Source organism: Meles meles, chromosome 19, assembly GCF_922984935.1.
Source record: "Meles meles chromosome 19, mMelMel3.1 paternal haplotype, whole genome shotgun sequence".
NCBI lineage: Eukaryota > Metazoa > Chordata > Mammalia > Carnivora > Mustelidae > Meles > Meles meles.
This window is the reverse complement of record NC_060084.1, coordinates 10,815,421-10,840,249: the sequence shown is the minus strand read 5'-3', so window position 1 is coordinate 10,840,249 and position 24,829 is coordinate 10,815,421. Positions and strand designations below refer to the sequence as shown.

Genomic DNA, 24,829 nt, shown 5'->3' with positions numbered 1-24,829 from the left:
ATCGCTTTGCTGGGCAGGGGATGGGAGGTAGAATGACTGGTGTTTTTTCAGAGAACTTCAAGGAGGCCTTTGCTGCTGAAGGGAGAGTTAGCTGGAAGGAAAAGGACCGGGCAGACATGGGTGGGAGTGGTGCAAGGGGGGCAGATTATCTAGGACTCTATGGGCCATGTGTGATGATCTTGTCTTTCACTGTGTGTACAACTGAGAGTTATTGTGGTGTTTTGAACACAAGGATGATCTTATGAATCTGTTGCATGGAGAATGGAGTCTCAGTGAGCTAAGGACGAAGCAGAGAGATTCTTTGGGGGCTTTTGCAAGAAAGCAGGGTAAAATCATGTGGCTTGAGCCAAAGAAGTGCTAATGAAGATGGGGAAATAGATCTGGAGAGGTGAGCAGCACTAACAGCATTTTTTCGTCGTTGTTGTTAGTTTGGTAACATGGTGAAAAAGAGAGAAGTCAAGAATGCCTTCTTTGTAGACATCCAAATGACCAGCAGACACATGAAAAACTGCTCCACATCACTCGGCATCAGGGAAGTACAAATCAAAACCACATTGAGACCACCTCACACCAGTCAGAATGGCTAAAATTAACAAGTCAGGAAATGACAGATGTTGGCAAGGACGTGGAGAAAGGGGGACCTTCGTACACTGTTGGTGGGAATGCAACCTGGTGCAGCCACTCTGGAAAACAGTATGGCGGCTCCTCCAAAAGTTGAAAATAGAGCTACCCTATGACCCAAACTGCACTACTGGGTATTTACCCCAAAGATACAAATGCGATCTGAAGGGGCACGTGCACCCGAATGTTCATAGCAGCAATGTCCACAATAGCCAAACTATAGAAAGAACCTAGATGTCCGTCAACAGATGAATGGATAATGAAGATGTGGTGTGTATACACACACACACACACACACACACACACACACACAATGGAATGTTACACAGCTATCAAAAAACTGAAACCTTGACATTTGGAGCAATGTGGATGGAACTAGAGGGTATTATGCTAAGTGAAATAAGTCAGTCAGAGAACAACAATTATCATATAATCTCCCTGATATAAGGAATTTGAGAGGCAGGGTGGGGGGGTGGGGAGGGAAAAATGAAACAAGATGGGATCAGAAGGGAGACAAACCATAAGAGACTCTTAATCTCAGGAAACAAACTGAAGGTTGCTGGGGGGTGGGGGGACTAGGGATGGGGTGGCTGGGTGATGGGGACATTGGGGAGAGTAAGTGCTATGGTGAGTGCTGTGAATTGTATAAGACTGATGATGATTCACAGACCTGTACCCCTGAAACAAATAATATATTATATGTTAATTTATTTAAAAAAGGATGACTTCTTGTTGTTGCTGTTCTGAGAAACTAGAAGGATGAAATTTTCATAAACTGGGCTAGGGAAGGGTGTGAACAGAGTAGGATTAGGGGGATGAAGGGGAGTTTGGTTTAAAAAATGTTACAGATATCAAGGAGGGAGTTGAATGTCCAAGTCTGAAGTTCAGGAGAGAGGTATGGGGTGGAGCTCTAAGTCAGGGACTTATTGGCACATGGGTTATATTTAAATCCAGGAGACCAAGAGGTATCATGAAAGGTGTGTGTGAACAAAAAAGAAGCAGGCAAAGGCCTGAGCCCTGGACCATCTGAACCCTCAGAAGTGATGAGAAATAAAAGAACCAGCAGTGGGGACAGAGGAGCAGCAACCAGTGAGCTGGGAAGAAAATTAAGAGAAGGAGCCTTTGTGGACACTAAGTGAACCAAGTATACCGAAACACTGGGAGGAGCCAAAATGTTCAAATGTCTTCCATAGGCCAGGTGGTAGCAAGGCTGAAATCTGAGCACTTGTTTTAGCAACTTGGGGTCCTTTGGTCCTCTTGACAAGAGCAGGTCCAGTTGAGTGGTACAGAGTGAAAGGCTAGTTACAGCTGGCTTGGGCAAGAAGGAATGGAAAGAATGGCAGAGTGGGAGTGTGGACATCTTATTTGAAGAATGACAAGATGAAAAGCAGAAAAAGAGTACATTGGAGGCAAGAGAAGCTTTTTTTTTAAAAAAAATGGGAAAATAACAGTATGCTTGTACATCCATGGGAATGATCCATTCGAGAGAAAAAAAAAAAATGAGGCAAGAGAAAGGAGAGTTGCTGAAGCAAGCAGGTTCAGCATGAGTGAAGGGGCTAACTCATGGCGCATAGAACTGGAAGGCACAGGGGACGGCCTGCAGGCACAGCTGGACTCAGGGGTGCCGACTGTGCCAGCGGAACTTGGTCTCGCTTTCTCTTCCATCTCCGCTTCCCTCTGTGCTGGCTTCACTTGGGCAGGCTTTCCACAAAGATAGCTTCTGCAGTTGGATGCCTGAATCCCATCCTATCGGCTTTCTGTGCGGGAAAAAAAGGGTCTCTTCTTCAACAGAATCCTGGAATTGCTCCATTGGCCTGGATCAGGTGATGCATTCATCCCTGTAACAGTCCCTGGCACCAGGGGAGGCAGTGCCAAGATTCTAGAGTGTTCTGTGAAAACAGACCAGCAATTCACACAGCATTGAAAGTGTTGTGTTTTCTTCTCAGCAAAAAAACTATGCTGGTAATGATACCAAGTTGTTAAGAGTCCTAAATGGTGGCCCGGGGACACTGAAAACCATTTAAGGAAGGCAAAAAAATATTGGCACAATGTTCTTTTGGTTTCCTTACATTATTGTAACTTAATGTCATGATCAAAATAATCAGGCAAACTTAGACTCTTGGGAGAAATCTAGTTGAAATCACATGTGAAAAAGAAGTAATCATCTTAGAGGGAAACTTTCTTATGGCAATTTTAATTAAGCCAATCATTTCTTAAAAATGTAGATGGCCTAATGGTAGCTAGGACTGTCATTCAGCTATGTTCACTGCGCTTCGTGTCCTTGAACATTTGTGTCCTTCTACACTTCAAATATTGCGAAGGAGGTAGGACTCCTTTCTGAGCAGTTTGTACCTTTACAAAGTTGACAAACTCCGTGCCACATCATCTCATTGATGGCCACCAGGAATGGCGGTCGTGCCATTCTTAATATTAGCAGGGGATGCAGGTGATTCTTTTCTCTCTCTCTCTCTTTTTTTAAAAGATTTTATTTATTTATTTGACAGACAGAGATCACAAGTAGGCAGAGAAGCAGGCAGAGAAAGAGGAGGAAGCAGGCTCCCTGCAGAGCAGAAAGCCCCATGTGGGGCTCGATCCCAGGACCCTGGGATCGTGACCTGAGCCGAAGGCAGAGGCTTTAACCCACTGAGCCACCCAGGCGCCCCTCTTTTCTCTCTTTTAAGGCTTCACCCGAGAGTATTTTTTTCTTCAATTGTTCTTTTCACTTTCCTGAAATTGTAAGATGTGTCTCCATGAGCAGAATGAAATATTATTGATATCAGGCACATGGGCTATATGGATTTTGAACATAATTCAACCAGCCAATTATTTATGTTTAAATAATATTGAGTAAATTATTTGGATATATTCTTGGACTAAAACTAACCACCATGGGTAATGATAGTTGCCCGTAATTATGATGCCAGAGGTAAAGAACTGAATATTTCAGGGGTGAAGAACTGAAAAGGAAGTGACTTTTAAAATGAGATCCTCGCAGAGATTAAATTATTTTAAAAAATAAGTAATTTGTTACCTACACTAAAATGATTTGTAGAACATTGGGAAAATTTAATTTGCATAATACTAGGAAAACTTACTTAGCCTCTATAAATCTTTTTTTCAAGTTTTCTTTGAAGAGAGGTTAGGACATTTCACTTCACTAGATAATTTTAGTAATTAAACTTAATATGATACATAAAATTTCTAGTAGAATGTTTAACATACAGTAGGCACTAGACAATTCATAGTTTGCTTTTCTTTCCTTATGATTCACAGCAACATTTTTTATCAAAGCAAGTTCCCCAGGAAACCGATGTTTGAAAGTGGTAGGCAACAGACAAAAGAGATGCTGTGTTTGTGGTCATTCAGGAATTAAATATTTTCAAAGCTGAATTTAGTGCTGTGATCATAAATCTTTATTTGGAGTCAATAGTAATAATAATTGTTTTACAATTCAAAAAGGAACGACGACCATGTATCCACATGCTTGCTGTGTGTGAGAGAAATCAATAGGCACTTTAATATGCTTTTTGAGATTAATTCTCAGAATAATACTACAGCATATAACTTCCAAGTCTCATCAATGGGAAGGATTTTCAGTTTTAAATGTGAGTTTTCAGGCTATGACACGAAGGGTCAACAAATGTTTTTGTTTGGATAGACTTATGACACTTTATTATGCCAAGTCTCAGTGATGAGGCCACAGCTGGAGGAAAAGGAGAGGGGAATTGGAAAAAAGTGAGGTAAGGGGACGAGACTCCTGCTTTTGTTTTGTGGGTTAAGTGTCAATAACCGTGGACTAGATGGGATTATGAACAGGTGGTCTTTGGTCTGTAGGTGTTGGTCTTCTGTGATCGTGAACACATGGGCATATTAAAAAATCTTCCTGGGGTGCCTGGGTGGCTCAGTGGGTTAAAGCCTCTGCCTTCGGCTCAGGTCATGATGGGATTGAGCCCCATATCGGGCTCTCTGCTCAGCAGGGAGCCTGCTTCCCTTCCTCTCTCTCTGCCTGCCTCTCTGCCTAGTTGTGATTTCTCCCTGTCAAAATATTTAAATAAAATATTTAAAAAAAAAATCTTCCTTAAGGATGAATAATCCTTGTTGAACCACTAAAATGTTTGGTTAATAAATAAAAGAAAGAATTCTTACATTTTACTTTATAGTAATTTAGAGTTCACCATCGGCTGGAGTTACCCTTCCTTTTTTCCATTAAAAAAAGTAAATGTGAAAACGACATGGCTCCAGGTAGCTAGCTGCTTTGTGGTGGGCATATGGCTCCCGTGACCTGACGTTGACGTTGGCTTTCATTCCCTGTCACTACTGTTTTTCCTTGTCCCCGCAGGCTGCCACTGCCAAAGTGTGCCATGTTCTATCCATCTCTGTACCCATATCCATAAGTTTGCATTTTCCATGTTACTCTTCGGGGTTTGTTTTAAAATTAGAACAAGCGTAACACTCCATCGCATCTTAGACCATGTGCCTCCGCAGAGCCCAACAGCTTAAAATCCCGTGGGGAATCTCTGGGTTCCCTGTGGCCGATTTAACTTGGTAAAGCCCAAGAGCATCCGAATTTCCATTACTTTATTGGTGTACCTCGTTAATGATATAGCTTAATTTGCATATCAGTAGTACCTTTTCACCGCAGGTGAGAAATTGAAATGTTCAAGGTCAATTAACTGCGAATGTTTCAAGTCGGGTAGTGCAGCTGTAACAGCGAGCGGTGCTGGGAAGAGGGAGCGGTCAGTGAGAGGTACCTCTTTCTCCTGATGAGAATTGATGATCCAATTTTAACTCACCAGAGTCCTGCTGATTCTTTTTTCCTCACTGTGCTCCTCATGTGTTCACTTTTTAAATACTGTTCTATCAAGGAGTGTCAAAATGCTAGAGAAAGATTATGAAATTCTATATTAAAAAGTGTACAGACTGTTGAAATTAACGAGAAAGATCAAGACCCGAAACAATCAGTGCTTTCCCAGAGGTATAAGCTGATAAAGATAAAATTCCTAATGTTAAAATGTTAGGTTGAGGTGATGGCCAGCTGGGGACACTTCATTCACTCTTTTCCAACTTTTCTGTGTTTAAAAAAAAATGATAAAAATACAAAGAGATACACAGCTGTAGCAGTAAAGGGACTGCGGATGCTTGGGTAGCATCAGACTTCAGGAAATTGTCAATTTTCAGACTTGGATAGATCCTGAGGACAAGTAGTAAGATGACAGAGGACAGTGGAGGGAAGTAATTACCCACTTGCCACTCCCATCCTGTGTCTGTACTTGAGAGACATGGTTTTCGTTAAGTCGAGGGAGCAAAGTTGGCTCTACTGCCTGATAGCTAAATTCTAGGGTTCCCCTACCTCTCTCAGCTCCCTTTTTTCTACATCCATTGGGAAATACCAATTCTTTTTATCTTGATGATATGAGAGGCACTGCTGGTCCTGGTTAAGAGCCCTGTGCAAGGTATTCAGACTCTCCCTATATGACTAGTCCTCTATTCAGTAGGCCGCTCTGAGAGTCGGATAACAAACCTTCACACTGTGCCTGATACAAAGCCCTCCCTTGCTCAGTAAATATTAAGTAAAGTAGAATAAGTGGAAAAGGTAGGATGGAGTTTCATTATATCTGGGAGAAGTGGAACACGAAGGAAATTTGGCCTAGCTTTAAAAAGTAATGCTGTGGGAACAGGTCCCACGGAGGGTTCAGGAATTTCCTGGGCTATTTGTGGGAGGGTGCTATTTAAGATCGTCTTCAGATCATTCAAGAACAAATTCTCTTCCATGTAGATAACAGGCTACAAGAATAGGGGCTGCTCCTTGGGGACAGCAGAGCTGTGCTGGATAAATGACACCAAGACACCAAAAATGCAGCTGGAGCCCATGTGAACTAACAAGCCCTCCTGCTCAAAATATGAGAATATTCTCCTCTGACTTAAACATTATAGCTGGTATTGGTGACCAAGAGAACGCCACCCGTTCAGGCTACTGGGCAAAACCACAGAGTCTTTAAGAGCAGCTACAGAGAAAATGAAAAGTAAACACAAACCAATAAAAATTGCAATATGTATAAAGATTTTCGATCAAAGGGAGAGAGAACATTGGAGAGAGAGCATTATACTTTTGATGTACGGAGTGGAAGACACTTTTTGAACAATGACTTATTCCAAGAAGAAAGGTAATTTGAGGGAAAAAAAGTATCTAGTTCTAAAGACAACGTGGTAAGTAACTTGGGAATCAGACTAAATATTAGCACGATACCATCGAGAGAAGATATTATTGTCATGTAATTCTTTTTTAAATGCTGTATTGACTCAGTTTTGAGGCTTTGGCATGAGGATGGTCAGTTCCCATTTGTGAGCAGCTGATTATTAATTGCATATAATACCCAGAGCTCTTCCCCACACGTGCCCTCCCTGATACCCATCACCTGGTTACCCCATCCCCCCAACACACTCCTTTCTGTAACCCTCAGTTGTTTCCTGGAGTCCAGAGTGTCTCTTGGTTTGTCTCCCTCTCTCATTTCTTCTCATTCAGTTTTTCCCTCCCTTCGCCTGTGATCCTCTGGGCTATTCCTTATGTTCCCCATTTGAGTGAAACCATATGATAACAGTCTTTCTCTGCTTGATTTACTTCACCAAAGTGATCTTCTACTTAAATATTAGACCTATATCAGAGCCTTAAGGTGGGTGACAAAAGAATGGGGGAAAGAAAACATGTGCTTATATTCTTATTTGGGGTGTTATGTAATAGATGTTGCATCTTAATAGATTCTGAATATTCAATAATTATGAATTTAAGGTGTTAAACCCTATGTCATGACTTTTACAGTGATTACATATTACTTATATAATTATCAATGTCAGTATTACTTAAATAAATTCCCCAAATAAGGCATTATTGTATTAAACTGGAAGAATGAAATATCTTAACAAGACATACAGTAGTCGCGTCTCTAATATTTCTGCTGTGCAGTGAATAAAAGAAAATGTGATAAGTTCTGCTGTACCTGTACACTCTTGAACATACAGTAGATTCTTATTTTTCACTCTCGAGTGCTCAAGCACTCCCGACTCTATGACCTTTTCCCTGGTAGTCCCTCCCCCATCTCCCATCTCCCCCATCCACCAACCCCTTCCACGGACAGGATAGAACTGGTGTCGTATTAGTGAATTGGCTGGGCTGGGCGTGCAGACTGATTTGTAGAGTTTGCCAATTTCTGTGGTTCAAATATTCCCACCATGGCTACATTTAACAATCAGCTTGCAAAATTTCTGAAAATTTAATTGCCTCTCATCCACTGTTGCCAGCCGGGTCCAGCCTTCCGCTGGATAGAACTCTCCACCATCATTTATTGTGTTATTGTTCCCTGCACCTGTCTCACCATTAACATTTGTGCTTCATACATGCTTCTCAATGCCTGTTATTCCCACAGGACTGTAAACACAGTGGGGATAGATACGGCTCCTTGACCATCTGTATTGTCAGGCTTAAAGCTGTACTTCTTTCTCCAGGAAGTCTGAACGTGATCAGATACCAAAGGCAGTTTTCTAGTCCCACTACAGTGTGAACCACGATTGAAAGTTAAATCATTACCTAATCGTGTGTGGGCAGTAAACCTGCTAGTTCCGAGTGTAGACAGGAATGTCTGCCTGTCAAATTAAGTACTTTAAACTTTTCGATAAGATCTTTGTGTTAGGAAGTTATAATACCTAGAAATGAACATAATTAATACAAACTTCATCTTTTTATACTAAATTCTTATTTTTCTATACTATTCTACAATTATGAGAAGTTTTGTATTTTGGAAATTTGACTTTATTAAATTCCATCCAGAAATACAGTCTTACTAGCATCTCTAGTCCACTCACAGATTGGTAATGAATCTTTTGCCCATTTTCTTCTGTTTCTGTTTGCATAAAAGGAGCTGGTGGCTGGTCTCCACTTGTGTCAAACAAATACCAGTGGTTGCAGATTGACCTTGGAGAGAGAATGGAGACCACCGCTGTGGCCACCCAGGGGGGATACGGGAGCTCCAACTGGGTGACCAGCTACCTCCTGATGTTCAGCGACAGTGGCAGGAACTGGAAACAATATCGACAAGAAGACAGCATCTGGGTATGTTTCTTTGACAGAATACATATACATAGTCTCTCAGGGAAAGAGAGAGAGTCATCTCTGAATGTTATTTACGAATCTCCTAAATTAAGTTGAGAAAGAGTTTTTGCAATTACTTAGGAAACATTTTTTTAAGAAAAAATAAGTTAATATTCATTTCATGGTATAACTTATGAAAATACTAAAGGTAAATTTATCTCAGAGACCTCAGAAATTGGAAAAAATCTTATTTGCCCATTATATAGTGTGGAAATATAAGAAATAAAATCTGTTGAAATTTTTTAGGCTTTGTCCAATAACACAGTGGCTTTGCATGGTCTTCATTTAAATCTTGGTTAAAAGAATTTTTCCTTTTATTTACTCTGATGACTCAGAGATTTCTGAACATCTCCCTCTCTCTCTCTCTCTCTAGTATATAGAGGTTTGTATATATATTTGGAGTATTTTTATATGATATAAATATACACATGTATACATATATATGATTTATGTATAAACCATTGTCTATTCTTTTAAAAGTGTGTAAGTGTGTAAAATGCTGTGTGTTATGGGCAGGGGCATAGCTCCTGTAAGGAGACCGATGAGGAGGAAGTTTATAGTAGAGTGAGGTGGTATTTGCAGTTGGTTGATTATATACGAACACCTGGTGGGAGAATGAAGCTGTAGGCAGTTTGCTTGGTGGTGAAGAAAGGGTCTTTGCTAGTAGAATGGTATTGGTTTGGATCTTACGTGGGCCAGGGACAACATACTGCAGTCAAAGAACTTTCTTTCTTTTTTTTTCCTCTGGCTGAGCTGCTAGAACCAGAGAAAATGAGTAACTTAATGAAGCATCCTTCTTAGCACACACATAATTTGGAAGCCTATTTGGGCACATAATGATAATTTTCTTTGATCAGTCAATTGTCTCTCTTTTGAAAGTTCCTAGAACTCGGTTGTACATTATCAACTCATGGAAGAAATGGGCTGTGATTTACTCACCTTTGTATCTCTAAAGCACTTGGTGGCCATTTGGCGCATGTTTATTGATGTAAATTGAATTGAGAAGAAGTAGCCCAGCTCTGTCTCCAGAGAGACCCTAACGGTCAGGCTGGAAGAAGTTGCCTATAAGCATTTTTGAGAAAAGCTGCCTTAAAATCCAAAGCAAGCCCAAGTGTAGAAGAGCAAGGAAAACTGGGTATTATGGTTGAGTTAATTTCATGAGAACCATTCAAACTAGGGATAAAATAAACAGTAATTATGAACCAATAACAATGAAAGCTTAATGAAGAATTTATTTTAACTAGGTGTTTGGATTATTTTTTACTCTCTTTCTAAATTAAGCATTGGGTTTTTAAACTAGATAAGTAGAGGCTAATTCATGGTGATATTTACCTGTGTTAAGTAAGACGTATGTTTTTGACATCTCTTAAAATGACGGATCAACCATGAGAATTGTTTCTCTGTTCATTAAGCTTGGAGAAATCCAAACCTAGACCACACCATTTGCTTTTTTTTTTTTGGTTACTCTTATAAAAGGTGAGGTTCTCAGATATTGGGGCACCTGGGTGACTCGGTCAGTTAAGTGTCAACTCTTGGTTTAGGCTCAGGTCTTTATCTCATGGGGCATGAGATTGAGTCCCACATCATGCTCTGTGCTTAGTTTGGAGGCTGCTAGAGAATCTCTCCCTTTGCCCCTCCCCCCACGAGTACACACACACACACACACACACACACACACACACACACTCTGTCTCTCTCTCTCTCTCTCTCTCTCTCTCTCTGTTTCTCTCTTTCTCAAATAAATAAAGAAATGAAAAAAAAAAGATATGAGGTACTCAGGGTAAAATAGAGGCATAATAATATCCCTGACTAATCCAAACTAATCAATATAAAGATCGCTGACATCTACTACAATTAATTGTCAAGGTAATGCTATTTTTTAGACTATGCTATAATTTGTTGGTTTACTCACTGTCTTCCTCTCTTGAGTGTGAGCACCCTGAAAATAGAGGCTGTATCTTCCAACCTTTCATCTCAGCATCCCAAATCTTAAGAATTCCTGGCATGTTAAACCATAAGAGACTCTTAACTATAGGAATCAAGCTGAGGGTTGCTGGAAGGGAGGTGGGTGTGGATGGGGTAACAGGGTGATGGACATTAAGGAGGTCACTGGATGCAATGAGCATTGGGTGTTATATGCAGCTGATGGGTCACTAAATTCTAGCCTGGAAATTAATAATATACTATTTGTCAACTAAATTGAATTTAAATTTAAAAAAGAGTTCCTGTCATGCTGCAGGCAAATACTAAGTGTTTGTGGAATGACTGAATGAGGGAATGAATAAATGAATGAACAGAAACAATGTACTTTATTATAGTGACTCCTTTCCCCCATGATCACCTCTGCCTTTTAGTGTATTCATGTTTACCAGTTTAATATATTTAGAGTTAGGATGGTACATTTCTCTCTCCCCTACAAATTTTGAGCCTTTTTATGGGAGAGAGTTTATCTTTTTCATCTTTGCATTTCCGGCATTGCATACCTAGTGTGGCACATGGTTTTTGTTGAGTGTATTACAGAAAAAAAATCAATGAATGAATAGATTTGAGTACATCAGTCTCCTAATCTGGGTCTAACTTTGTAAAAATAATTTTGGGAGGTATTAAAAGAGCTCATGTTAATGTCATCAAAGAGATAAAATGCATCAGAACAAACCAAAAAGTGATTCAGAGAAGCATGCAAATATGGGATACAGACTTCTAGAGATTTGGAAATTGGTGGAATATACATATCATTGTGACTGACTTTGTCAAAAAAGCTGGGTTAACATGGGTGTTGAATAAAGCATGATAACTTAGATTCTGGGAGGATTAAGGAAGCTATTCTATATAGCTAGAAAAGGTTGAACAAAAGTGTTCATTGGAGATATCCAGAGATATAGTATCTCATGTAATAACCAGTGAGTCTACTGGTCAGAAGGGACTGTCAGGTGTTGGAAGGTCTAAAGGAGACTTTTGGTTAAGAAGATTAAGAAAATTGATGGATAGCTTTGAATGTCATGATCAAAATTAAGACTTGGTGCAACAGGTACCACGTGTACACATAAGATAGGTGAAGTTATGGTGTAGGTACGACAACTCAGATCCCATGCCACACACACATCTTCATGGTGCCTGCTCATCCCAGGTACGTTGCAAAATTCTGTTCTGCTCCAGTGACTCAGGTGCTGCTCCAAGGGAAGCGCCCTGTCTGTGAATCTACAATTGTCAAAGCAGGAGATATGAAACATGGTAAGCTGTACCCAGTTCTTGACGATTCATCTGGATCACACAGATCAATTTGTGTTGTTGTTGTTTTTTTTTTGAAGCCAAAGTACAATTTTTAATTGATACACATAATAAGGAATTTAACCCTTTGTTGTATTTTGTAAATATATCATTACCAAATTCTTTTTCTTTATTTGGTATGTTTTTACCCATTTTTAAAAAGGTTCTCTGGGTTGTATACAGACTATACACAACATTCTTTAAGAGCTTCACATTCTGCCCCAGATGATAGAAAGAAAGCTATGAAAGAGAGTTAGGAAACACATAAGCCATTATACAAGTGTGTAATGGAAGGAGAAAGAAAAGACAACTGTGAATTTTGAAACAAAGAAAATAAAACCCATCAACTTGGATTGAAATGCTGCTGTGGGGGTCCTCACTCTGCCTTCATTTGATCCCACCTTGAGCGCTGGGGAAAACAATGACTTCTGTATACCTGAAAGAATTAATAAAATGCCCTGCTGCTTTTTACAAATAATCATTAAAAAGAAAGACAAAATATTTTATTTATTATCTACACAGGTCACACACATATTTAATAGAACTGTAAACTTGACAGATATACGGCATTTTGTAAAATTACACATTAAAACATTTCTTTAGAAAAAATTTATAGTCCAAGCTCGTAAATGTAATTTATACAAAGTACTCTAGTAGATGGCATATAAATATTTCACAAAAAATTAGAAAATGCAAGCTGCTAAAATTGTTCCTCTCAAATGGAAGATAAAATAAAATCCCTCAACATCTATGATCAAAAGACTTTTCAGCCAGTTTATTGTAAGTGATTGAAAAAGTAAATGTAAGGTGTAATTTTCACTCATTTAAGAACAAGTGCTGGAATATCATGAAAGTAACATCTTAGAAACTATTTTAAATAGATCAACATATGCAGGAACTTTATCGCTAAATTATCCAGATTGTCTCTGATGCATGCCCAGGTTTCTTTTGTAGACCACACAGGCAAAGAATGGGATGGTACCAATTTTATGAATTATTTAGGTAAACATGATTCTTCTACACAGAATAGTTTGCTCTTTGTCTTTTTTATGGATTTCATCCAAACAAAAAACCTGTAGTGTATTTCTAAAGTTAGAGTACTTTTATTTTGTTTTTTAATGAGACGTGTTTAATGCCGTGATTCTGGGTTTGGCCTGTGAAAAACCCAGGGCCCCTGTGACATAATAGTATATTCACAAAATATGCACGCCGCTGTCACCGTGAGTGATTGAGTTGTCAACTCTCAAATTCAGGCAGTGCAGAAAGACTACCTGCAAAGATTTTAACATATATATTTGTTTCTAATCAAATAAGTACGTGACCGGGGGAGTTTAATAGAAAACGCAAGGAGGCAGGAATACAAGTGGGAGGTGTGTTGCAAGCTCAGCTGCAAGGTACAGCTTTTCTAGCTCTTTCCCCCGCTGAGCCCTTATTCTGGTGACTTCAGCCTGCAAAAATCATTTGTGGTGCTACGGACTACAACGGTACTGATGGCGTGTATGTCAACATGTCAGATGGTCAAGCTTGATGGATCGTAAGACTTCCTTGGTCCTTGGACAAAGGCCTGGAGAATGCTTTAAGCTGCATGTGCCTTTCAAGCCGGCCTCTACTTCAGTGCTAAAAAGACATTGTTAATGGAAGTTGTCTGTATCCTCAGGAAACCTCCCGTTTGTTTTTCTGTTTAACTATGCGTTCTTCACCCTTTTGAAAATGATTAACCTATTAGTGCATGACTAACGGTGGCCGCATTAGGGTTTTTAATGGGGCTGCATTCGTGGATCAGAACGGTCAGTTTGCAAGCCACCTTCTCTATCATGTCGTGTGGTTCCTTCATCTGTGCTCATTCTATCATGTACTACGTCAGTCCCTTCTCATAAACTTCCTTAGACACACATGTATTGGAATTTTATAGCCATATGTGATATTTTGTATAATATACATTTTTATGTAATATGTATGTAATATACATATGTGATATTCTATGTAATACACATATATACATAATAATGTATATATGTATATTAAATAACGTAATATACATATATACATGAAAATGATTAACCTATTAGTGCATGACTGACGGTGGCCGCATTAGGGTTTTTAATGTGGCTTCAGTCATGGATCAGAACGGTCAGTTTGCAAGCCACCTTCTCTATCATGTCGTGTGGTTCCTTCATCTGTGCTCATTCTATCATGTACTACGTCAGTCCCTTCTCATAAACTTCCTTAGACACACATGTATTGGAACTTTGTAGCCATATGTGATATTTTATGTAATATACGTATATGCATGAGAACCCCTATGAACTGCAGGCACACATATACAACGAGATAAGATAAATGGCACTGTTGTTGCGTATTCTTCAAAACGACCTGTCTCTATGCAGGTAAAGTAAAATTTATTTATTTTTTTTTCCATTTTATTTATTTTTTCAGCGTAACAGTATTCATTCTTTTTGCACAACACCCAGTGCTCCATGCAAAACGTGCCCTCCCCATTACCCACCACCTGTTCCCCCAACCTCCCACCCCTGACCCTTCAAAACCCTCAGGTTGTTTTTCAGAGTCCATAGTCTCTTATGGTTCGCCTCCCCTCCCCAATGTCCATAGCCCGCTCCCCCTCTCCCAATCCCACCTCCCCCCAGCAACCCCCAGTTTGTTTTGTGAGATTAAGAGTCATTTATGGTTTGTCTCCCTCCCAATCCCATCTTGTTTCATTTATTCTTCTCCTATCCCCCTACCCCCCCATGTTGCTTCTCCATGTCCTCATATCAGGGAGATCATATGATAGTTGTCTTTCTCCGATTGACTTATTTCACTAAGCATGATACGCTCTAGTTCCCTCCACGTCGTCGCAAATGGCAAGATTTCATTTCTTTTGATGGCTGCATAGTATTCCATTGTGTATATATACCACATCCAGATGGCCAACAGACACATGAAAAAGTGCTCCACGTCACTCGGCATCAGGGAAATACAAATCAAAACCACAATGAGATATCACCTCACACCAGTCAGAATGGCTAAAATTAACAAGTCAGGAAATGACAGATGCTGGAGAGGATGTGGAGAAAGGGGAACCCTCCTCCACTGTTGGTGGGAATGCAAGCTGGTCCAACCACTCTGGAAAACAGCATGGAGGTTCCTCAAAATGTTGAAAATAGAACTACCCTATGACCCAGCAATTGCACTACTGGGTATTTACCCTAAAGATACAAACATAGTGATCCAAAGGGGCACGTGTACCCGAATGTTTATAGCAGCAATGTCTACAATAGCCAGACTATGGAAAGAACCTAGATGTCCATCAACAGATGAATGGATAAAGAAGTAAAATTTATTTGAAGAAGGGATTAGAGTTAGCTGGAGATTGGATTTGGTGCTCTCTTCAGAGGGCACGCTTATATTCAGGATCATTCTCAAATTGTCAACCAGGGAGTAACATGTGTTAAATACACCTTCTAGTTGTATCGCACATTTTCCCATATGACCCTTCAATGAAAACATCACCCCCTTTTCTCCATTCCCTCTTGCCATTGCTATGATGTGGTATTGTAGATGTTCATTTCTGGCTTCTCTAGTTTCCCAGTCTCAGGAGGCTACATTTGGAGTTCTTCTCTCTTGGACCAGTTCTGTCGCTTTGAAATGTACCTTTGATTGTAAATACTTAGGCAACCAGGTCTTCTAGAAAACCAATGTATTAAGCTCTCTTTCCTAATGTGACTCTAAGTTCTGAACTTACAAGCATTTTTCAATCATAAACTAGAAAGGAGGAGATAAGATTTGGCACTGATACAATATTACACTTAAAAATCTAAGAGGAAGGGGCGCCTGGGTGGCTCAGTGGTTTAAGCCGCTGCCTTCGGCTCAGGTCATGATCTCAGGGTCCTGGGATCGAGTCCCGCATCGGGCTCTCTGCTTGGCAGGGAGCCTGCTTCCCTCTCACTCTCTCTGCCTGCTGCTCTGCCTACTTGTGATCTCTCTCTCTGTCAAATAAATAAATAAAATCTTTAAAAAAAATCTAAGAGGAATATTTTATTATTTAAAAAATATTTCAGTAATGTGTCTAACAATAAAATTAATTTTTAAAATCAGTAATTTCTCTTTCTACGTATATATAACAATAGACAATATAAAAGGAATACATGCTCCACCTAAAATAGAACCAAAAATGAATTCATATCAAGGAAAAAAACCTAGAAGAAAATGTATGAGAGACCTAAAAGTAGTATTTAGAATATTACCGAAGGACATAAAAGAAGATGTGATTAAATGCAAAGTCATATCTGTTTTGAAGTGGAAAACAGTATCATAAAGCTACTCATTCTACCTAAAATAACTCATAAAAGTGAAGTCATTCTGAATTTCACATATAAAAAGTGTATGTGAGAAAATAGGTAAGTTAGCAAAATATAACAGTGGTAAGAAGAATGTACATGTTGGGAAAATTTTATAAATCTATATTAATTAAAACAGGTTTATACTGGCACATTAAAGCGTAGTGAAAGAACAAAAGAGAACATCCATTACTAAGCCCAAATACATTTAGGGATTTGCCCAAGATAGATGTATGATTGAAAATATGTGAGGAAATTAATCAGTATAGACTGAAGTAAGCTATGGTTCCTAAGAAAGCAAATAATATTTTTATATCCAAATATAGACCAGATGAATTGAATATTTAAAAATGATACAAGAATAGGGAAAAAGTAATGAAAGAACACACACGGCAATGGATAGATAAAACATAATATTGGGAGGCACCTACGCAAGAGAACCAAATCCAGATGCCACAGAGGAAAAGATAAAAAATGAGATATTTAGAAAGCTGCATAAAGAATAGCATAAACAACGTTAAAGGAAAGAGTATAAATTGGAAATTACTTTCAGCCTTACGATGGCGATGCTCACTTTGATTCACCAGCAGCAGTGGCCGTGGGTTAAGATTCATACTCAGATTGACAGTGACCAAATAGACTTCATTCACCTGCAAGTTTACTTAGATTTAAAACGGAATAGAGACCAGCAACAGCATAATGGATGCTCAGTTATACTGAACAGCTTCTAAATATACCAACAACTTGACTAGGTCACAACAGCCAAGGCTGAGTGGGTGTGGCCACCACAGATCAGGAAAGCCATCAGCTTCAGGCGACCTTCAGCTTTGATGCCTTGTCAGTGATCTAACTCCTCAGAGACAATTGTCAACCCCTTTTTTTGATGTACCCGCATCTCATCACTCCCAGGTTACTCACTGATTACAGGTTATATCTGGGGCTCCCAAATTTTGCTGCTTATTTGAGTTCCAATGCCCAGGCAGCATCCTGGCTCATTGAATAAAGTTTAGAGGTGGGAACCCAGGTATTGGGATTTTTTAAAAATAGCACCAAGTGATTCCAGTTTGCTTCAAAGTGTGGGAACCATTGGATTACTCAATAAACAAACTTGACAACCAAGTATAGATTCTTAGTTGGGTACAAAGCATAATCAGCAGGATGCCAGTTTATCTTAGATCCAGTAAACTCCTGTGCAAGAAGGATTTAGCTAAAGGTCAATGCTAGGTTAAAAAAAAAAGTTATAAACCACATTTTAACTCTGCCTTTCTCATGAGAAAGACCTTCTAATATATTAGCCACTATTTAAGTTTAAACCTCAACTAAAATGAAATAAAATAAAAATAAAGTTTCTCAGTTGCACTAACCACATTTTAAGTGCTCAGTAGCTATATCAAGCCCAGTGGTTACTGTTTTTAGTGCAATTACAGAATATTCCTGTTAGCACAGAAAATTGTATTAACACAGGCACAAAACACTCTTTAGAATTACTAATAAAAAATAAAGCTTTATTTTTTACTTTTTATTTATTTTTAAAGATTTTTTTTAAGTAATTTCTACACCCAACATGGGGCTGAAACTTGCGACCCCAAGATCAAGAGTTGCAACGCTATATTGACTGAGCCAGCCAGGCGCCCCTGAAGCTTTATTTTTTGGAAAAAAGGAAGCAAAATATAAACAGGAAGTTCACAGAAAAGAAAAGATGATATGTAAATGTGTGGCCTCATTCACCATTAAAGAAAAGCAAATGAAAACAGGTGTCAGGTAACACTTCTTAAAAGACTTAAACAAATAAGAATGTTGAAACTACAGTGTTATTTAAGACATAATTTGGCAAATTGTTGTATATAACAAAATAATGTCTTGTTTAACTTTAATAGTTATGCATTTAATGTGATGACTTTTCATAAAAAATTATTAACTACTACAGGTATTATGGATTCTACTGTTCAGCACAAGAGGAAGCTATTTACAGAAAAAGCATTTATTTATTTTTAAAAAGATCTTATTTATTTATTTGAGAGAGAGAGAGAACAGAGGGAGAGTGGGAGGGAGAAGCAGACTCTTCACTGTGCAAAGAGCCTGACTCGGGGCTCAATCCCAAGACCCTGAGATCATGATGGGAGCCAAAGGCAGATGCTTAACCCCCTGCGCCATCCAGGTGCCCCTAAAGAAAATCATTTTAAAAGGAAGAAGAATGAACACTTCTTATGGCCTAAATCTATCTCTAGGTTTGTAAGTAATTGAAGTTAAAGTCCATAAATAAGGGAGGGATTATTTGCTTGAATAGAAACATATATGCTAGGCATTATTCTGTATGCTATATATATTTATCCAGTTAATCTTCCCAACCCAGTGAATTAGGAACTATGATAATGCCCAGTTTATAAAGAAAACAGGGTGGGGGGAGGGTATTTTCCCAAGGCCACAGCTCGGTGGGACAAGCTTAAGTATGCCCGTGCTATATGTTCAAGTACCGTGTGTATGAAGTCAACATTTTGAAAGTGATCTAAATAATTTAAGACACAGAAAGTATTGCCATGGGGCCTGGGTGAAAAGGAACTCTCAAGCTCTGTTTGTGGGAGAATAAATAGGTGAAAACTCTTCAGAAAGAAATGAATGTTTTTAGTGCATTGAAGGAAGGGAGTCCAAAACAATGTTGCCTAATACGTTAAATCTATCCAAATAATCTGCACCAAAAAGGGACTCAGACTCTAGGGATTTATCTTGTAACTTCACTTTCACTGTGCATTTGAAAAGTATGCAAGAATATTCATTGGAACATTGTCTGTAGCAGCAAAATATTGATCTAACCCACTAGCCGTAGATCAATTGCTTAAGTAAATTACTGCACCTTCACACAATGGAATAAATTATGGCCATCAAAAGCAGATGATGAGGGGCGCCTGGGTGGCTCAGTCCTTAAGCACCTGCCTTCGGCTCAGACGCTGGGATTGAACCTCTGCATCGGGCTCCTGCTCTGCAGGAAGCCTGCTTCTCCCTCTCCCACTGCCCCTACTTGTGTTCCCTCTCTCATTGTCTCTCTCTGTCTAATAAACAAACAAAATCTTAAAAACCAGAACAAAAAACCAAGACAAAACAAACAAACAAAAAAAAAACAGATAATGCAAGAATATACTAGCCATTTCTGGAGTGAATTCCAAAACTGATGTAAAATTTTGAAGTGAGCTGTTGTGTGCTAATAAAAAGTGAATCTTCAGGCGCCTGGGTGGCTCAGTGGGTTAAGCCGCTGCCTTCGGCTCAGGTCGTGATCTCAGGGTCCTGGAATCGAGTCCCGCATCGGGCTCTCTGCTCAGCAGTGAACCTGTTTCCCTCTCTCTCTCTCTGCCTGCCTCTCTGTCTACTTGTGATCTCTCTCTGTCAAATAAATGAATAAAATCTTAAAAAAAAAAAAAAGTGAATCTTAAGGACCGAAGATGAAGTTGGGGGCAGATGGATGGAAAATATGTTTACTTATTGAAAACACAGGTAAATATTAGATTTATATGAGCTTTCAATTCAAGTAATCTGGAAGTGGAAGAAATAATGATGGATGACAAAGAATAGGTAGGAAATAATTCAATTATCAAATTTTTAAGAAAAATGTGTATATTTCCTACTCATTCTATAATATTTGATAGCATAAAGCCTATGGGAGTTATCATTATTTTAGTAGTAGTTTAAAAAATATATTTATATAATGGTTGTGTGGCACTCCTACGGACATGTCATCTAATCTTTGATCATATTGTGACAGATTAAAAAATACTTTAGTTCTGATGTTAAACTGATCTCTGAGTCAGTGCCCAGTAAACTACTCCAGGCATTTGAAACTGCAAAGTCATCAGAGGAAATTGGTTGCAGGGAATGGAAAAGCTGATCGGCCAACATGAGGTGGTAAGACAGCTCAGAGCTTAGCGACAGCAAGAAGATGTTGTTAACTCCAGGGGCTACAGGGAAAACGAGAAGATTGTGTTTCCGGAGCTTAGAGGCTGACATTGTCCAGTAGTGCTAGAACCATGGCAGGAGCTGCCCAGGAGAGGATTATGGAAGCAGGGGGTATCCCTTGGGAGCACAAGCTAAAACACTCAGATGCTACCAAGAAGCTGCCCAGGCAGAGTGAGAGTGGGGAGAAATTTCCTGGCTCCTCCCTGCCCTTCACCTGCCCTCTCTCTGTAGTGCTCAGCTGGAAGCTTGCTAAGCCAGGAGTCTAGGTAGGGTTCTCAGTCTACCTCACTCAACCCTCCTATGCCTCCAGACAGAGCAGGGAAAGGGTGATACATGGTTTTAAGTAACAAGCAAATGACCAGGACAGCCCTAAGGACAGCTCACCTCTATAAGCTTGTTTTTCTTTACTTCTAGAACAAGGGGGCAGGTAGAATGCAGGTACTTACTGAGTGGTCTCTCATTCCCTTTCAGTTGCAAAACTAAATGCTTCCCCGTGGACCCATAAAGTAGGTAAATAATATTTTGATACTGAAGACATTGAGATTTTAAACCGTAGGTTCCCCACCTAAGTTCATGTTAACTAGTGCCGCATTTATAAAGTTTTACATTTAGCTGTCCTCCTTCCTGCTGATATTGGTAAGTGTGCAGATCAAGCAAAGAGCAGCACTGCAATATACCAAAAGAAGGGAACCCCTAGTAAACACTAAATCATTGGCTTAGGGTCATTTTTTACACATAATCTACTCTCAGGCAGTAGAATGATGCTAATAGATTATGGATTTAATCCTTTGTTATTTCTCAAAATATGTATTGTAGTTCAAAGTATAGATTTGCTTTCTATGTGGGAAAGAGAGCATTGCTCTGTTCCTCATCAAACATTTTGCAGATGAAGGCAGAGGACTACGAGAAAGTATATGGGTGGATTCATATACATCTTTTGTTGCCTCTGGGGTAGGGTAACTGTCACACTTGGTGTACAAAAATCAGCATGCCGCCGGATTTTACTATAATGTTTTCCTTGGCTGGTGACCTGAGGGCCTGTCCAACCCCAGCCTGGTGCATTTCATTGACAGCTTCCTTGTGTACCACTGCTCCAAAGTCCCAGGCTTAGGCATAGCTCAGGACATTAACCAAGGTTCCTTGTGCTTTCACAGTTCTCTTCTGGGTATGCTGTTCATTTATCTGAGGCGTGCCTGCCAAATATGCTTCAGTTCATCCCTTCCAACTCCAGGCCTTCCAACCACTTACTTTCTGGTCCCTCCTGCCCCATCACTTCTCCAGTATTCACTAACTCATCACCAAGGTCTTGTTTCCAGTGACATCTGCAATAGTGTTATTTCCAGGGAGTCCTTGTGGATTACTTTGCATGGTTTGTATAACCTTAATCGACTGAGTTTCAAACACATTCATGTATTTTTCATTCTCTTTCACTGTACTCATGTTTCCCTTTATCCCAACTATACACTTGCCATAAATAAATACTCAAATGCTACTGGCTAAAATGCATACTATGTTTACTGTCTTTATTAAAAAGTAAAACTATTTCTTAATTAAGGCTATGAATTTCTAGGAGATAGGAACACCATGCTTTTTTGCTAATGTAGTTTAGAATAGATATTAATAATACCATAATAGTAAAAGGAAACACTTTAGTGATTACTTACTTCCAATAGGATAATCTGGTGATGTGTCTGCTGGAGAACAAGGCAGAGGTCTGTGTAGGTACTGAGAGGAGGCATCCGTGTGATATTTTGTATGCATATGTATAAGAAAAACTCTTGGTCATAAGAACCAGGACTTGAGCCAAATGGCTTTATCCATCCATATTCCCGAATGCCTTTACGAGTTATACCTCGTTGTCTAAGATTTTTTTGGTATATATTTATCTGCATCTTACTATTTTCAGAAACGCTCCCAAAGAATAGTCCTTTGGTTGATTTAGAAGAGTCCTGCTTTAGAAAAGATTCAAGTGGAAGGGCATTTGTGCAGAAGTAGCTGTGACTATGAACAGAGGAACAGAGGAAGCAAAAATACTAGGAAATATTCTACAGAGTCTGTCTATAAATCAGAGAGATGCCGCTCAGAAGAAATCATATTTGATTTGTATTCTGCCAATGAAATTTTTATTTGGCTTTGAGCTCCTGTCTTCCATTCTGTATTTCTTATTGTTATTATTAATCTCTCACACTGAAAGATTGTCTTCTCTTTGGAATCTTGAACATTTTAAGTACTTAATAATAGGGTTCTTTTTCAATAAGAGAGAGAGAAGAGAAAAATTGCTGGAGCAGTACGGAGAGATCCTCAGGGAGCAATGGCTTTATTACAATATGTCAGAGTCATCTTGAGTTGGGGGTGGGCTGGGGAATAACAGTTTCAAGAAAAAAAACTCGTATTTATTTTAGCAAGTTGCTGGAAAGTTGCAGAAAATTGTCCCAAGAGCTGCAAAGCTATTATGGTAATAGTGGTTCCATCTTTCTATTCTGAAATATAAAGAGGTAAAAAAAATTTTTTTTCACTATGTCACTTTGGAAGTAGCTATTCTGCCCTTAGATTAGAATAAATACATGAATTAATTAAGCTCACAGTGGTGTTTATGCTCTCTTTAAAAATCTGCATATTGAAGATGACAAGTGAATACTGAAACTTCTCTAAACTGGAAATCGTTCTGTCTAGTCCCCTTTTCCCATAAAATCAAACCCTTTGGATACATGTGAACACAGACATTGAATTTCCGTGGTAATGACCAGAAAGAGGACCCCACATAGCTCGGAGAGCCCAGCTCGGGCTGGAGACCAAAGATAGGCCCCCTGCAGTCATGCATGTGCAGGAGCAGAGGGTGTATATTCTTAGTTTGACCCGGGGTTGGACTCTGCAGGGCTGCTGTGGTGGACACCGGGACAAAGGACACATGGGTTGGCAAGAGCACAGGGGAAGAAGAGTAGAATTAGCACCACGAGGGGGAGGAAGTGAAGTCAGGGGGGCACTGGTCAAAGACAGTATTAGGTTTCTCCAGAGGAATGGAACCAACAGGATGTACATAGATTTATTTTAAGGAATTGGCTTATGTGATTGTGGAAGTTTGACAAGTCCAAAATCTGCAAGGTAGCTGGCAGTCTAGAGACCTACAGAAGAATTGCAGTTTGAGTTCAGAGAGGTCTACTGCCAGAATTCCCTCTTTCAGGGAAGTCAGGCATTTTTCTACTAGGGCCATCCACTGATTAGATGAGGCCCACCCATATTCTGGAGAGTACTGGGCTTTATTCAAAAGTTTGCTGATTTAAATGTTAATCTAATCTTAAAAAAAAAAATACCTTCACAGAGACATCTAGACTATTTTTTGACCAAATGTCTGAGTACTGTGACCTGGTCAAGTTGACACAAAATTAACCATCACAGAGATGGGAGGAGTAAAAGGAACAGTGGGGTTATTGGGGCTGAAAAGCAAATAAGAATGTGAGTACAGAAATATCTGGTGGTCTAGGATCAAAGAGGTGAATCTAAGCACTTACCACTTCAGAGTTGGGGCAATCACAGGAAATGATTAAGGACCAAGATGTGGGCAGGGAAATGTTAAAAAGGAACACATGAAGATTATTTACATCCAGGATGTGTTACAGAGCACCTAACGGATATGGAAGTAGAGAGTTGCTGAGAGATTGCCATGAACATGAGATGACCTGTAGTTTGGGGAGCACCCAAGCTGCAGGGGGCAGAATTTGCTATACACCACTGACATTCATAAAAAGGAGAAGAAATGTGTTTCCTCTCTTTTTTTTTCTTTTGTTGACTTATTTTCCTGAGGAAAAAGGAAAATCATTGATAGGAGATATAAAAATACTGACTCTATCGAAATATAGCATTGGGAAAAAAATGTGCAAACTTCACTTTAGGTCCCCAAGTGAGAATGTGGATGTCGTGGGATATGCCAGTCTCTTTTGGAAGCCCCTTCACAGACACACCCAGAAAAAATGTTTTACCAGCTATCTGGGCATCCATCCCTTAGCCAAGCCAAGTTGACACATAAAATTAACCATCACAGATGCCTTTTACTCTGCAACTTACCTCAGCTATTATAGGATCCTGTTAAATCTGAGCCCTGTTTCTGGTCCTTAAATCACTTCACTTCACAGAAAGACATGGGAAATAAGAGAAAAGAATGCAAGAGGTTCATGAGTTTGGAAGTGACTGTGGAAGTCATCCCAGAGGAGTTGACATATCCTGAAAGAGAATGAAATTAATGGGAACTCTTAATACCTTAATTCATTTTCCCACAATGTAGAGGTTAGATCATTTTCTTCCACTAGTCATCATTCTATTTATAATTTTTTTTCCGTTAAAAATTTAAGTTGTAAAATTTCTTTTATCTTTTAAACTTTCTTTGGAGTTTGGAGTTGGCACTGGTTTCACTTTCTGTCTTTTTCCGTTTTGGATTTTAGCTGAGTCAGCTCCAAAATATGCCACTCTTCCTCTTACCGATTTTGTCTTATTACTGCCACTCTCCCCTATACATTGCAGC

At 39.3% G+C, this 24,829-nt stretch overlaps 1 protein-coding gene across 2 annotated transcripts in view; it reads left to right on the top strand.

The window, feature by feature from the left end:
- Window positions 1–24,829, top strand: part of CNTNAP4 (contactin associated protein family member 4) — a 260,192-nt gene that overhangs the window by 73,450 nt on the left and 161,913 nt on the right. For both annotated transcript variants that reach the window (XM_045989410.1, XM_045989411.1), the window contains exon 3: window positions 8,532–8,725. In XM_045989410.1, coding sequence (XP_045845366.1) covers window positions 8,532–8,725 — 194 coding nt within the window. The remainder of the gene's footprint in view (window positions 1–8,531; window positions 8,726–24,829) is intronic.